The sequence below is a fragment of the Drosophila guanche genome, unplaced genomic scaffold (genome assembly GCF_900245975.1).
Source record: "Drosophila guanche unplaced genomic scaffold, DGUA_6, whole genome shotgun sequence".
NCBI lineage: Eukaryota > Metazoa > Arthropoda > Insecta > Diptera > Drosophilidae > Drosophila > Drosophila guanche.
In genome coordinates, this window is record NW_022995745.1 from 8,876,876 (window position 1) to 8,892,694 (window position 15,819).

The 15,819-nt window shown below is 44.0% G+C and overlaps 1 protein-coding gene across 2 annotated transcripts in view; it reads right to left on the bottom strand.

Annotated features, from left to right (window-relative positions):
• Positions 1 to 1,448: 1,448 nt before the first annotated feature.
• The window catches only part of LOC117581484 (teneurin-a), a 111,687-nt gene continuing 97,316 nt past the window's right edge, over positions 1,449 to 15,819 (bottom strand). For both annotated transcript variants that reach the window (XM_034268727.1, XM_034268726.1), the window contains 2 exons: positions 13,419 to 13,951; positions 1,449 to 6,778 (listed from right to left, as the gene is read on the bottom strand). In XM_034268727.1, coding sequence (XP_034124618.1) covers positions 2,889 to 6,778; positions 13,419 to 13,951 — 4,423 coding nt within the window. In that variant the 3' untranslated portion in view covers positions 1,449 to 2,888. The remainder of the gene's footprint in view (positions 6,779 to 13,418; positions 13,952 to 15,819) is intronic.

A 15,819-nucleotide genomic window follows, 5' to 3' on the forward strand; every position in this document is an offset into this window, starting at 1 on the left:
TTTAAGTTTAGGTTTATTTCCTCTGTTTAAGTTTAGTTTTCTTGTAGCTCTAACATATATACTCGTACACTAAAATACTTTGTTTTCTCCAGTTATTTACACTTACATATTCTGCATTTTATTTTTGGGGTATTTTATTCTTTTCTTCCCATTCCTCATTCGCTTCTCCCATCTCTCAAGCCATTTTATCCTTAGTTTTTGGTAATCCATAATAATTATTTTACTGTGCCATTGGGTTTTCTTGTTTTGTTTGCTTTTGAAGCAATTTAAGTTTTATTTTTTTCCTTTTATATGCTTGCCAAATTCTAATAGGAAACTGACTCCTGCTCTTTTTTGTAATGGTTTTGCTTTGCCAATGAAACGGAAACGAAACACAAATTAGAAACGAGAGGAGTACTCGCACGGAGTGCTACCTCCATATATGGCACCCACACCTGTACACACACGCGCATACATATCTAAAACAAATAAGTATACATTGGTACATGTACGTCGACATTAACATACATACATATGTAGGTATTTATACATATGTATTACATATACATATATCCATTTTCTCTGTGTTGTAAAGTTAATATTTAGTTGGGCGTAACAACGATGGAGAAAAAGCAACAAAAAAAATGCGTACAGATATTTCTGTATGTTTGTAGGTAGATAAATTATATGTATCATATGCTTTATACTTTATATTTCTATGTATTTAGATTATTTATTTTATGTATTTGTATATTGGTGCTATATACGATATAACACTAGTTTACCTTGATTAGTCTTCATTTATATACACAGAGACTCCAGCTACTATAATTCGCTTCTCTTCTGGTATATTCTTTTTTTTATTTAATATTCCACACTAGCGGACTCTCTCACGCGAGCTCTTTCTGCGCACTCTCCCTTAAAGTGATGGATCATTTTGGCCTAATTTTCAGTGTGTTTTTTTGGGTTGGAGTTCGTAATTTATATTAACGATTTAATTTCTTTGCAAATACTTTATTCAGCAATTCTTTCATTCTGTTTGGTTCCTCCATTGGGGACTTTTTAAAATGTTCATAGGTGACCTTCTAGTGTCTAGTAGGGAAGGATCGACCAACTTATTCCAAGTACAAGCACTTGAATAGCTATATATATATATATATATATATATATATATATGTAGTATATGCAATAAATTCGATAAGCACCAATCCATGGAAAGAAATAAACAATGGATTTATTATTTAATATCTGAAAATGATAGAAAATCGAGCAAATATGTATTTCGGTTTGGATTGGGGGCTAACTTGAGTCTCGTTCTTATCGATAAAAATCCGAATCTTTATCTTAATTTGGACGTAAACTGATCTTTTCAAGTGATCTTTCTGATTTTCGCTGTCCATCCTTAGTTTATTTATGAGTTTGCCCATTGCCGCTTCTAAAATTCTGCATAATTTCGGATTGTTATGGTGTTTTTTTTTGTTAATACTGTTTCAAGCTTTATTTAGATCGATTCTTTTTCATGTGTGGGTTTTATTTTGGGCCGCATTCAGCTGGGTTTGAAAAGCAAAACTTATAAATAATAACAAAACATTCACATTTCATACGGTAATAGCAGCATATATATGAATATACATATGTACATACATATGTATGTAAACATATGTACATATATATCTTTAGACTTACTTCGATCTTTTTGTTAAGGCTTCGTTAGAGCAGAAATAGAGAATAAATTAGTTGGGACAAAAACTTAAACTTATCTATCAGGAATAATAGAGAATATAATATATACATACATATTTATATATATCTTCTATATGTTTATTTTAGTGTTTTAAATCTATCTTTAGGTCTAATTAAAAAAAATGTTTTCCTTTGCTTATAAGCTAAACTTGTTCCTTTTTTAATAATTAATTTACTTTTTGTTTTGAAGCTGACACACCGTGCAAAAGCAAACGAGATGAAGCTTTCGCTAAGCAAAACTCTTCCCCAACAGGCTCTCAATTGGTTTGCCAAATGTAATCTTTAAAGTGTACTGTGGTCTAGACGGCGAGCCTGTGTGAATCATTCTATTCTAATTCGCATATGTCATTTCCATTCCTATTTCCATATATATTTCCTATTTACATTTGCTATGGCGGATGGTACAGTCTGCTGTGCTGGCTATCTCTTGTCTGTTCGAGTGTGTGTGTCCGTTCACGTCCGATCGCTTTGTGATTTGTTTAAAACTATGCCAGTCTCAAAAAGCTCGAGTACCACGAAAAAAAAAACAGTTCCTCCTTGCATACTGCATTCCCCTGTATCCCATCTACTTTTCTAAAATTTCCATTTACTTTTTCACTCTCTTACTCTTTTACTATTACCCAATTATCATACCTTATGGTTTGTGGGTATGCATTTACATATGTATGTATGTATATGGCTATGTTTTAGTGTTTAGGTTGTTGTTGCTGTTCTGGCTTTATATGACTACTGCACTATGCTAAATAAATGTATAGGATATATGTATATCGGTGTATCGGTATCATTTTTTGAATCTGTTTAGCTATATCCGATGACACACACATAGACGAGTAAGCGAATACCTCTACTTCGGATTATGTATCCATCTGAATTAAGCAGATGTTTTTATGGGATCAGAGTCCCTTAATTACATATATATATGCATTTTCTGTCGCACTTTTCTAGTTCCTAACAATACAAAAAAAAAGGTACATATACTATGTATGTACATATGTATGTAAATGTGCCTTGACATAAAAAATCTGTTCGATAACATACATTTAGTCCTATATATATCTATATATATGTATAAATAATTATGCTTCTTGCGCCAGTTGACGCCACTCTTTCTCCGTAGAAGAGCTGCTGCGTGGATCTCATTTCTGAGATCGGGCATCGTCCAAGAGCTAACAGGCAACGGCCTCTTCGGCCGTCGCATCCTCGTCGATATCGATTTCCCCGCCGCGGTCCGCGGAGCGCCGACGTCTGCGCCGGACATTGGGCACTCCGGCGGCGCCACCGGTGGCGCCCTTTTTCTTCACAAATTTGATGTTGTATGGATCCTCGGCAAGCTCAGGGTAGAGGGCCACGTCGTGGATGTACTCACCCTCGTAGTTATTGGCATAGCTCTGCTTGATGATCTCATCGCTCTCCTGCTGTGTCCACTCTACGGCGGTGGTCAGACCGCTGCGCAGGGCTTCCTTCTCGCGGTGCCAGGCCTTTCGGACAGCAGTTAGTTTGGCGTGGTGCATCAGGCGTTGCTGCTCCTTGGCAACGGTTGTGCCGTAACGCAAGTTTATGATTGCGTGCGATCCATGGATCTTTACGTCAAGATAGTTACCGCCCGAGGAGCCGGCAGCGGATACCACCGACGTTGAGGAGCCACCGGAGCCAGCGGACAAAGCCATCCCGGCCGGTACAGCCTCGCGCGTTATCTCATGGAAGGTTGTGTTCACCTGCCCCTGCAGTCGCTTGAGTTGTTGCCGGTCCTCGCTGGCCCGCCACGCATCCTCTTTGACAAAGAAGAATGAGTCCTGCTGAGCGTTGTGCACCACGAAGGTGAAGGGCAGAAGCTTCGAGCGGTTGAATACGCTCGTGTACACATCTCGATAGATCGCATTGGCCGCCGGAACGCTGGACACGATAGCCTGTCCGTCCGCCGTGCGGGAGACTACGATGCCCTTGCCGAAAGGTGGTTCCGTGTCAGAGCCGATGATGCGCGGCGAAGGGTCCATTACGTCACATTTGAGGGCTGATCGCGGTGGTGCCGATAGATGCTCGAAGTCGGACATCCGGCGCACATTGAGGTGGGCAAGGAAGCCACTTTCGACGGCCATGGTTGGGATATTGTCGAAGGGGCGGCGCATGTTCAGGGCAATGGGGTTTGCAGGCGGCCGTCCCCAGAGAGCCGGCGGCTGCCAGAGGGCGCGAGCCAGCTGCGGCACCAGGTTAACCACATTGTAGCCGAGTGTTCGCATCCAGCTGGCAAAGTCCTGCGGGTAGTGGCGCTCATGGCCCACATTGATAGGATCGTTGCCGTTGAATCGGTACAAATGGAGCCGCGTGGGCGTAATGATGCGCTCGGCCACGCGCTGCCAGTCCGGCGACATCCACTGGCCAATCAGCGGATCGTAGACCCTACCATCGCCCATATGCACCAGGGTGGTCACCTGGTCTAGGATGCCGCCACAGAAGTCGATCGGGAGATACAGATACGGGTTCGAATCGTAAACGATGTGACCGAAGGGCGAGCGCATGATCTCGCGGATACCCTCTCCGTACTGGTTGAAGAGCATCAGGGGCGTGCCGCTCTGGTCCGTGGCCACGTAGTACTTGTGGCGATACACCTGCGCGTATATCAGGTGGCCCACGTCGTCGTAGGTGAGCGACATCAGCTTGCCGTCGCGGGGCGAATAGATCTGGGAGACCTCGTAAGGCCGCTGTTGGTTCGTGTAAAAGAACTGGGTCACGTTCCCAAAGTTGTCCTTGCGCGTGGTCAGCCGCTTCAGGTGGTCGTAGTAATAACGGACGTCGAAGCGGCCCCGCTTTGATGCGCGCACCAGCAGTCCCTGCGTGTTGTAGTGAAAGCGCTCTTCGCGAGCGTTCTGTGCGACCAGACCGCGGGCGTCGTACTTATACTGGCCCTCTCCAAACTTAACGATGCGATCCTGGGCGTTGTACTCCATCGGAATGGTGTTGCCGCGGTAGGTTAGCGAGAGCAAATTTCCGTTGTCGTCATATCGGAAGCCCCACGGCTCCTGCGCTTCCACACCTACCAGCTGACCGTCACAATCCCATGTGTAGTTCTTCACATTTGTGTAGCTGTTCACGGCCATGTTCCGGGTGTAGGTGCGTGTCTGCGAGATGCGTCCGTGCACACCATACGAGAACTCCATGCGAAAAACCTCCAGCCGATGTATGGCCAGGGCCATGCGCTGTGTATGGAAGCGTCCGTCTACGGTCCGCGTGAAGCTGGCCGTGCCATCGTGTAGCTGCGTCTGGTTTAGGGCGGGTCGCGTGAACTTGAACTGCCCGATGACGCTGGGCTGTCCTGTGCGCGGATCGTAGGAAAAGGCCTGAGTCGGCAGGCTCTGGCCCCCGATGCGTCCCTGAAGGGCCACCACCCGCAGCTGGCTGTCGTACTCATAGCTGAACTTGGCGTTGCTTAACCCCGTCTTGGCCACGTAGTCGATGCGCTCCTCGGTGAGAAGACCAGCAGCATACTCGAAGTCCCAGCGATACTCCAGTTCCCGTTCCTCGTGCGAAACCGTGCTTGGCATGCCGCTGGCCTCATTGTACTGAAACTCGCTACGTCCATCCCCGTGGACTACCTCTGTGAGCTGGCCGGATCCATTATAGCGATAGACGATGCGGGCACCGTCCCCGGGAAGGATGGTCTGAAGCAGAGCCCCAGCGTGGCTGTAGTGCTGGAGGTAGGCGCGAGTGCTTCCCGGCGGCGTGTACGTGCAGCGGATGAACCCAATCGAGGTCTGCATGCTGAAGCTGTGGCGGGTGCCTGAGGGCAGGACCACGTGTCGGAGGCCGCCCGCGTCGTCGTACTGCAGCACGAACTTACGCTGGCTAGCCAGTCCTATCTCGGAGACGAGGTTCCAGTCGTTGTACACGAACGAAATAATACCGTCCTGCTGCGAGGTGATCTCTGAGAGTAGGCCATGCCGATCATAGCTGTACTTGAGCTCCGCAGGGCCCCATGCCCAGCCCTCTACGCGGTTGAAGCGGTCGTAGGTGATGTTAACCGGATAGCCGTTTGTGGGGTAGTAGGACTTGGGCAGTCCAGACTGGTCGTAGGCCACAATTAGGATGGGGGTGCGTCGGCCATCGTAGAAGGTTTCGCGGTTGGTGAACTGGTCGAACTCCACTCCGATCACACGGGACTGGTTCACCCATATCTCGCGGTTGAGTGTCTGCTGGGGATTGCGCACATCACCGACCAGGTTGTAGACCGAATACATCGAGTTGGTGAGGCCGTCGCCCATGGTAACGCTCTGGTGCGACCACATGGCCAGCATCTCTGCCTCCACGGGAAGGGCGGCCTCAAGTAGTGGGTGACGGGCCACTGCAGAGGCCTCGACCACCACTCCGTTTGCTCCGCGGATGACTAGAGTGTTGTTGGCCTTCAGTTCTGCGTCGGCATGGGCCAGACCACGCTTTAGGAAGGTAGATCGGACGCCGCCGAGGACGAGCAGCTCGTTAGCATCCACACCAGCGATGCGTTCGCGGGAGAAGAGCGACTCCACAGAGGCGTGCACGTAGATAGTTAGTCCTTTGTTGTCCGCCAGCTGGGAGGTGATGCGCACAATCTCGCCGCTGGGCAGGATCATACCCGTGACGCGCCCGAACTCGTCGTATTGGTAGATATACGTCTCGCCGCCAGATGATCGCGAGTTGAGCAGACCTGTGTTGCTGTCGTAGTCCAGCTCGATCTCCTGACGCCCCTTCTCGCTCAGCTTGGTCATGATGCCGATGCCATTGATCTGTATCTCTGACTTGTGGTCCTGCGTGTTCTCAATGGAGCTCACGACATTACTGTAGTCGCGCAGGAACTGTATTTTATTGCCTGACGCATCCGTGACCGTGGACAGCCGTCCAAAGCTCGTGTTTTTTGAGTACAGAAAGCTGTAGCGTGTCTTGCCCGAAGTCAGGTCCTTAGTGGCCACATGCTGGCCGTACCTATTAAATACATAAATCTCGCTCGATGGCGGAAAGGGAATGTGAAACTCTCCGTTCTCGTCGTGCGATGGCAGATAGTGCTCCAAGGCCAAAACGTGCAACGATCCTGAAATAGTAAAGGTATACACGAATGTCAAACATGGAATTTATATTGCCTGTGTAACTACTAAAACTGTTATTATTGCATTTGTACATTTGTATCAGGGTTCAGGACTTCGTTTCTCTCTATGTTCGAGGTCGTACTTTTAGCGGAATTCGCCCGCGAGCAACTGCTTTTGCAAGCTTCCATTACACAACTACTCTGAGAACATCGAGAGACATACCTTTCAGACTCTCATTGTCTGCAATTTTTATACCCGGTACTCGAAGAGTAAATAGGGTATATTGTATTTGTAGGGAATTACGGTTGTATGTAACGCACAGAAGGAAGCGTTTCCGACCCCATAAAGTATATATATTCTTGATCAGCATCAATAGCCGAGTCGATAGAGCCATGTCTGTCTGTCCGTCTGTCCGTCTTGTTTGTCGGCTAGTTCTCAGAGACTATAAGAGCTAGACCCATCAAATTTTGGCTCCGGACTGCTGTATGCTCACACTGAAACCAGTGTATTTCATGCCCCCGCAAAAGGGCGAAAACCTCCCAAATATACAATTTTGAAGATAAAAGAAAACTAAAAAAGCCATTCCGTAGGGAATGGCCATATCTATCAGATCACCAAATTGGGATCCGATCGGATCATTATTATAGCCAGAATGAAGTAATTAATTTGCAGTGGCTAAACCCACCCTGTCCCGCAGCTTTTGTTGTTCTTTTTACATTCTCTCATTCACACTCTGCTTCTGCCTCTGCTCTCCCCCTGCCTATTCCTCTTCCGACTTTTAACCCACCCCGTCCCGCAGCTTATATTTGTTTTTTTTTTGTGTGCGATCGCTGCCTCTGCCTCTGCCGCGAGTCTGCAGTATGTGGGTCTAAGGAAGGGCGGCGAGCGTGTTGGTGTGAGAAGTGATGTAGATGTAGATGACAGATGAAGAAAAAATTTAAAATTTTACAAGACACCGCTGAGGTGCAGATGCACTATTGTCCCAATGACCAGTTTTGGTGGCTGTTTACGCCAAATTAGCGCAAAGGGCTTATGGCCGGGAGCAATTAGTATTTTGTATAACTAAAATGAATTTGTAGCATTAAGATATTGAATTGTTGCATTTACGACATACTCACAGAAGTTTTTTGCTACAGAACATACATGTAATATGTGAATACGATAGCGAAAGAGGAAGAGCATGCATTTAATAGGTGAATATCGAAATTGAAAAGAAGAAGAGAATTAAATTGATTTGAATTCCGACTCGGTCGAACCAGCAGCACTTGGCTTTTTATTTCGAGATTTTGATTCCAAACTGGTTGCGAGGAGTTGCGGAAACAGTGGCCAAACGCTAATTTTTAAAAGTTAAAACCAAGACTTGGTTTTTAACGCTCTGTATTAGAAAAAGAGTGACCATCAAAGTTGCGTACCAGAAATTTTCATAGATGGCGCCACTTTTGAAAAATCTGCTGTGAACCCTAGCGGTCATTATTTCACGGAATTTGCAGGAAAAAAGTACCAATTTTATTTCTGTTTTAAATATCTTATAAATTGGAAAATACGATTAACTGATCCAATATTTTTGATGCATTTTATTTAGTAGGCTTTTTACTTTGTGTTCTGTAATGTGAACGATATCTAATGGTTGGCGATGTCTTCTACATCTAAATGTAGTCCTGAGTGCCGGGTATAAAAGTTGTGACGCGTAAGAAGCGTCTCACACGTCCCTTCTCGTTTAATATAAATTTGTTAGGTAAGGCTTTTTCTTCTAAAATAAATTATAAGTTTCTTGCTGCAAAAACAAAAATTGTTTTGTGCGCAGGCAAAGGTTAATATTTGTGAACAAATTCGCACACAACCTTTCACGCCAACATGCACGGGTGCGAAAACGATACGATCAAAATGGCGTTTTCTTTTATCTTCAAAATTGTAGATTTGGGAGGTTTTCGCCCTTTTGCGGGGGCGGAAGGATTCGTGGCTCATTTTTGAAATACACAAAATTTGGTGGCTCTAGCTCTTATAGTCTCTGAGAACGATCCGACAAACAAGACGGACAGACGGACAGACAGACATGGCTCTATCGACTCGGCTATTGATGCTGATCAAGAATATATATACTTTATGGGGTCGGAAACGCTTCCTTCTGTGCGTTACATACAACCGTTATTCGCACAAATACAATATACCCTATTTACTCTTTGAGTACCGGGTATAAAAAGGAAATAGGATATAATTTTTATCGACTCTTCCTGAGTTTTCAAAATCAAAATTTTGCGGTTTGCAATTTTGCATTTTTACATATGCATTTTGTAGAATGACAATGATAATTTTAACCAGATGTAAAATACTTAAGTTATGTGAAATAAAGAAGAGCAACCTAAAAAAAGCGTTAAAAAAACCAAGAGAAAGTGCAAAAACTATAAAAAGCTGCTTTACGGGTTTGGGGTAGCACCTACAAAGTAAATTCCTTCTGGCTATAATAATAATCCAATCTGATCCCAATTAGGTTATCTGAAAGATAAGGACCATATCCCTACGAAATGGCATTTTTAATTTTCTTTAATCTCAAATATTGTGGATGCAGTAGATTTTCGCTCATTTCTAAGCCCCATATCTTTCAGGAAAAGTTGGTTTGGTTCCATGAGGAAAAATCGTGTCAAGTAGTGTTATCGGACAGCGGCGTCTTTTTCCCCAAATATTATCCCTCTTTTGCTTTTGACAATTCCCTTGAACTGGCCATCAATTGTATTCATTTGTATCACTTCCCTTTCGCCTGTTTCTGTCTTTCTCTTTCGTATTGTTGATAATTTGCTTAAGATAAACGCCAGATTCTCGCAGATGTTTGATTTTACATACACAGCTTTGTCCCTCTCTCTCTCTCTGCCAACACCACACATTTTCCAGAAATCCCCTGTGCTCATGGAACGCTTGAAATTTTAATGAACTGCAAATACACAAATAAATAAAGAAAATTGCGTAGGTACATATGTGAGGACACTGCTAGAGGACATTAACATAACATCATCACTGCTCTGACAATAACTGACAATGTACATTCATACATACATATGTACATGTTTTACTATAATTTTCCGCATCTGGCGATCTTAAGGCAACATGGAATTAAGCGGTTTTTACTATTAACAATTATAGTCTTCCTATCTAATATATGGAATTTAAAGATGTACATATGTATGTATGTACTGCATACATGTATCGGATGGTTAAAATATCTTGGAAAACTCTAAAACTTCTGATCTTAAAAATGCATACCCTCATTAAATCAATCAAAAATGTAACCAGAAAAAGATTTCAGAGATTTCAAGATTTCAAAAGATTTTCCACTGATTAAACAATTTTTTCCTTCAGCAGTTATGATGAAGCTTTTGCTCTTTTGAACAAAATTGCATCACAATATAATATATTAAATACATTGTGGGCAACATTTTTTTCTTACATACATAGCTTTTTGGAATGGGGATGGGACTGGGACAGGGACCGCGGTCTAAAAGAGTTAACGCAGCGATCACGAAATTCCACCACCCATTGGAGACACATTCCTGACATCCTCCTGCTCCAGGCGCAGTTGGAGCGTTAGCCACTATTGTCTCAGTTTAGAGGAGCGTTTAGGCTTCGGGTATTCGTGGGAGGTGTCAACCGGACTGTAATGGGTACTGTTGTTGGATGTGGTCTGGTTTAGTCGGTTGGGTGACGACTGGGATGTTACTTTCTGGCAGGGCGCCAGGCCAACGATTGAGCGAATTTCAATGCAATAAATGTGAGCCACTCCTCTGGTAGTTATACCACCAGAGCCACTTGTCAAGCCCCAACTCCCTGAGTGGGTGTGCTAGTAGGGTTTGTGAGTTCAATTAATGTAATGGTCCCATAAACTGAACAACTTTTTTGTGCCCAGCACAAAGGGTTAATGACATTGTTTCTCCGAGTGCGTGTTTCTCTGGCTGTGGCCCCTCGATTTCAGGGGGTTTGGTTTACTGTTACGATGTGCATCGGAGACACTACCAATACCCACTACAAAAACCCACTATCTCTATCCTCTTTCTTAACTTTGAAGAGTCATGGTTGACGTGATATCTTACATGTGTACATATTTAAATATTTCCATATCGTGGGAAAAATAAATATGAATGGAAGGTCAACCCGTTTGCGGATTGAAGTGAACGTAAGAAAAAGACACATAGATAAGCCTTTGGGAGCCTTGTAGCCCATAAGGTTAAACATTAACGAAGGTAACTCCATGTTAATCAAATTGCAATTCAATTGTGATTCCAGATTGATTACACAGATATTTATTGAATTAATGATTTTCATATTTTAATGGGTTTGTTTTCTGTATTACTGAAGCCATTTGTTTAAGTAGTAAACATATTGCATATATCACTGTCGTCGTGCCCTCTTTCTTAATTATTTTTGTTGCGCAATTATTAAAACTAATGCACCGGAACTGTCACACACATACTCTCAGGAGGGAGGAAGAGAACTGAACTTAAGCTGTGAGCTTTTAATGAAGCTTACTTGAGTGGGGCTACCTCCAACTGCAAAGCGGCAATAAACCTCCTTCACAGGAAATACTTTACATACGTATGTATGTATGAATTTATATATTCTTGTCTGACAAAAAGGCACACACACACATATGAATATGTACACACCCACCCACACTTGTTGAGATAATGTTTCTTAGACCCTAATACAAGTGAACGTCAGCAGACTGGTGATTAATGTATTGCAGGGGAGTGGGTTACGGTTTGGGTCAGAGCTTTAGTCTGAACATTGATGTGAAAGGCAAGTTGGCCAATTCGTAGGTAATAAGATTGATTTTCAATTTTTCGCTCTTCCCACTTTAGCAGAAAGAGAGAAATGGAACGAGTGGTAGACACACTGGAAAGCAATCACTCACACATGTTCCGAAATTCCCCACTCCCGCACAGTAATGTCGATGACTAAAACTTGATTAATTATGGCCATTGATTTGCTTTCCACGGCTTCATCTCCTTTCACAGCCATGGACACGGTTACGGCCACGGCCACTGAGAGCGGAAGCCCCCATGTCTGGCTCGTCATTAATTTGCGTTGATTGGCATCCGCCTCCACTGAATTGCCGGACCACCCTTTGTCCATCCCGTCTGGACGACCCATGGTTAGCGCTGGAGTGCTGGAGAACTGGTCTCTAGTCCATCCCTCCATATCCATCCACCCTCTTCCACTAAGGAAATTTATTAATTACGTTTTTGGTCTTATCAAATTACGCTTTGCTAATGCACTCAAATTTATACCTTCGATGTTTTTTGAGCTTTTGCTTGCGCTTTCACATTTGGCTTTTTCGCTCTCTCTCTCCCTTTTTCTTTCACTTATTTATTGGCAGCCATTTTGTTTTGTGTTTTTCTTTTCTCCTTCTTCCGCTGAAGAGCAGGTGCTACCTCGGTGTGTGTGGTCCCTAATTTGTCCTCGTTCGAATTGTAACGGAAATTGGAATCGTTTTTTCCTTTATAGGGCTCTTCCAAACCTCCACTGCCTCCGATTACACTCCCATCACATTCCCGCCCCATTCCGGCCCTCAATGGACCCCTTGATTCAGGGTGTGCTTTTCTTCCTTTCTATCCATTCTTGGATATTCGAGCGACACAATGGCCAATTACAACAGCAATTGCTTGTTCTTTCGATGCTTTTCCATTGTTCAGCAATGTTACTGCAAGCTCCTGTTCCCTTTTTATACCCGGTACTCGAAGAGTAAATAGGGGTAAATATTTGAAGGGAATAACGGTTGTATGTAACGCACAGAAGGACACGTTTCCGACCCCATAAATAATATATATTCTTGATCAGCATCAATAACCGAGTCGATCGTCTGTCCTTCCGACCTTATGAGAGCTTGCATCTAAGAGACTATAACAGTTAGACCCACAAACTTTTGCATCCCGACTGCTGTATGCTCACACTGTTACAAGTGTATTTAAAAAATAAGCCTTTTTTCAAAGGTTGTTATTGAGCTTTATATTTGTGACGAATGTGTTGCTCCAGTTGTTGAGTGTATTTTTGAGCCTGTTGTAGGTTATGTTGATCCTGAGCTCCCGGTTGACGTTTTTGGTACGGTTTTTAATAGGTCGGTGTACAATTCATTTTGTTGTAGTGGCTGATGGGACTGCTATTAATTTATTTGGAAAACTGGCAATATTTTATTTGAGCGTTTTATATGGAATACCCGGTACTCGAAGATTAAACAGGGTATATTGTATTTGTGGTCGGAGCAATGTGCGTAACGCACAGAAGGAAATGTTTCCAGAAAAGTATATATGTACATATATTCTTGATCAGCATCAATAGCCGAGTCGATATAGCAATGTCTGTCTGTCCGTCCGTCTTGATGAACGCCAGAATATCAGAGACTACAAAAGCTACTGCAACCAAATTAGGCAGCAAGAAAGTGACTTTTCGAAAGTCTCCTACAGCCACAATTTTGAAGATAACAAAAAAAGCCTAATTCTGTAGGAAATTACCATATCTAAGTATTAGATCAAACAAATTTAAAGTGTAAAATTCGAAATAAAACATAAGGTTACACAAAAGTGTGTGATTACTCAGTGATAATCAGCATAAATGTACATAATTTATAAATTGTTTAAATATTATTCTAAATCAACTTACCTTGATCTGCTACATTAATGACGCCATCCTGGGCCACGGCAATGGCCGAGATAGCTTGGAAACGTGCGTTCGAGGAGAGCAGGGTCTCCGCGTTGCTCAGGGTTCCATCGTCGTTGAGGGTCGCACCGCTGCCGATGCCCGAAGCCGTGGTCTTCGCGCCCAGGAGCACGGTGGTGGTGGTGGTGGGGCCGGTGGACATGAGGCTACCACCGCCGACTATGCTGGCCAGCGTACCGCCACCGTTGCCGGTGCCAGAGCCGGAGCCGTAACCTGAGCCAGAGAGCGTGCCGATGCCAAGTCCACCGGGACAGACACAGGCAACGGAGCTGCCATTGCCCGTGGCGACCGTTGCGGAGGCAGAGGCGCTGCCATTGTTTCCGTTTCCGCCCGCTGGGGTCGTCGGGGTAGTTCCACCGTTATTGCGTGTCGGGTTAACGGTCGTCGAATAGGCGCCACCAGTGGTCCCGCCTAGTCCAACCGTGACCGAACTGCCGTTGCTGCCCGTTCCAATGGCGCATTCGCAGGTCTGTGAGCTGCTCAAATTACGGGTAACGCGATTGAGATAGATGAATGGATAGATTGAGAGTTAGCGGTGCAACAGGAAATTATATTTGCTAGACCTAGCCTCAACTCCTTGCTATCCCCGAACGCACCCCTATCAGTCACTGCTGTTGCTGGTGCTACTCTAAACGCGTATTTATGATGACATTGTTTGTTCGATAAAAATTCCAAAGTATGGGGGAACTACGTGCTTCGCTTATCGCTAGCCACGCCCACACAGCAGACAACGACAAAGATACGGAAACGGATACGGGCAAACGGACACACACACACACACACACACACAAAAACCGGAGGCGCAGAAAAACTACCCAAGACAACAATAAAACCAAGAATGGGGTAAAAAAAGGTGATTTATAGTTTCTGTCTGTAGCGCAGCGGCCGCTAATTACTTTGCCACGTCTGGCGCCCACGCCCTTGTACTGTCCCCCACCCCAGTGCCCCACCATAATTCTCCACCTTCTGCTCGACCCCTCCGGCACCTGATGCCATTCCCATGACCCCTGGTTTGGGGCCCATATTCCTGCTCCCTGCAATTCTATTTGTTTAAATAAAGTGAGACCCTCGTCCGAAATTGAATAAAGTTGCACAAATTGTTGGCTCAGTCGTTTACTAGTCTTACCCGCTCATGGGCTCCTCTTCCTTATTAAATCCCCTCTTGGGAAGTTTTGAGGTGATCTTAATTTTCTTATTCGATTAATGTTTGCAGTGCATCAATTAAGAGTAAGAAACCCAAGTGAAACGGTGAAAATAATCATAACAAGCAATAGGGACTAAGCAAAATAAATTATATCGTAAAGCTTGGGTGCTTTTAAGAGTTGTTTGATTTTAAACTATGTATAGTATTAGGTTTAGGTAGTTTGAGCTATGGAACCATCCAAAAACTTAAGTTCAGACGTTAGGGATAGGAAGAACGTGCCTGGCACTCAGTACTGCATCTGTACCTTAGCGGTTTTTGTCAAGTTTTAAATTTGGTCTTCATCTGTCATATTCATCTACAACACTTCTCACGCCAACACGCTACTTTAGCTCGCCCCCCTTCCTTAGAGCCACACACTGCAGTCATGGCAGAGACGCGGCAGAGGCAGAGGCCGCACACTGCAGAAGCAGAGTGTGAATGAGAGAATGTGAAAAAAACAACAAAAGCTGCGGGACACATTCTGGCTTTAATAATGGTCCCTACGGAATGGCGTTTTTAGTTTTCTTTTATCTTCAAAATTGTAGTTTTGGGAGGTTTTCGCCCTTTTGCGGGGCGAAAGGGGGCGGGGCTCATTTTTGAAATACAGTGTAAGCATACAGAAGTCTGGATGCCTAGTGGTGGCTCTAGCTTTTATAGTCTTAGAGACAGACGGACAAACGGACAGACACACAGGCAGACTTAGACTCGGCTATTAATGCTGATCAAGAATATATATATATTTTATGGGGTCGGAAGCGTTTCCTTCTGTGCGTTACATAGAACCGTTATAACGGTTAGTCGCACAAATACAATATACCCTATTTACTCTTTGAGTATACCGGGTATTTAAATATAAAACATTTTTGAAATGCGCCGAGATTGGTGAAGTGAGTTCGTCAGTTTTCCGGTGCGAGACTCCATTATGGTGAACGTTTTAAGGTCCACGGGAAGATGAGCACTTCCAAGCACGTCCTTCCTATCCCTAATGTTTGAATTTAAGTTTTTTGAATGGTTTTATGGCTCAATCTACTATAACATAATACTATCAATAGTTTAAAACTTTTACTTTTAATTTATTGAGCGCTAACATTTTAAAGATCATTTTCTGAAATAAGGCCAACAGTCCTTGTTATTTTTCACACGACTGCACGACTGCACTGT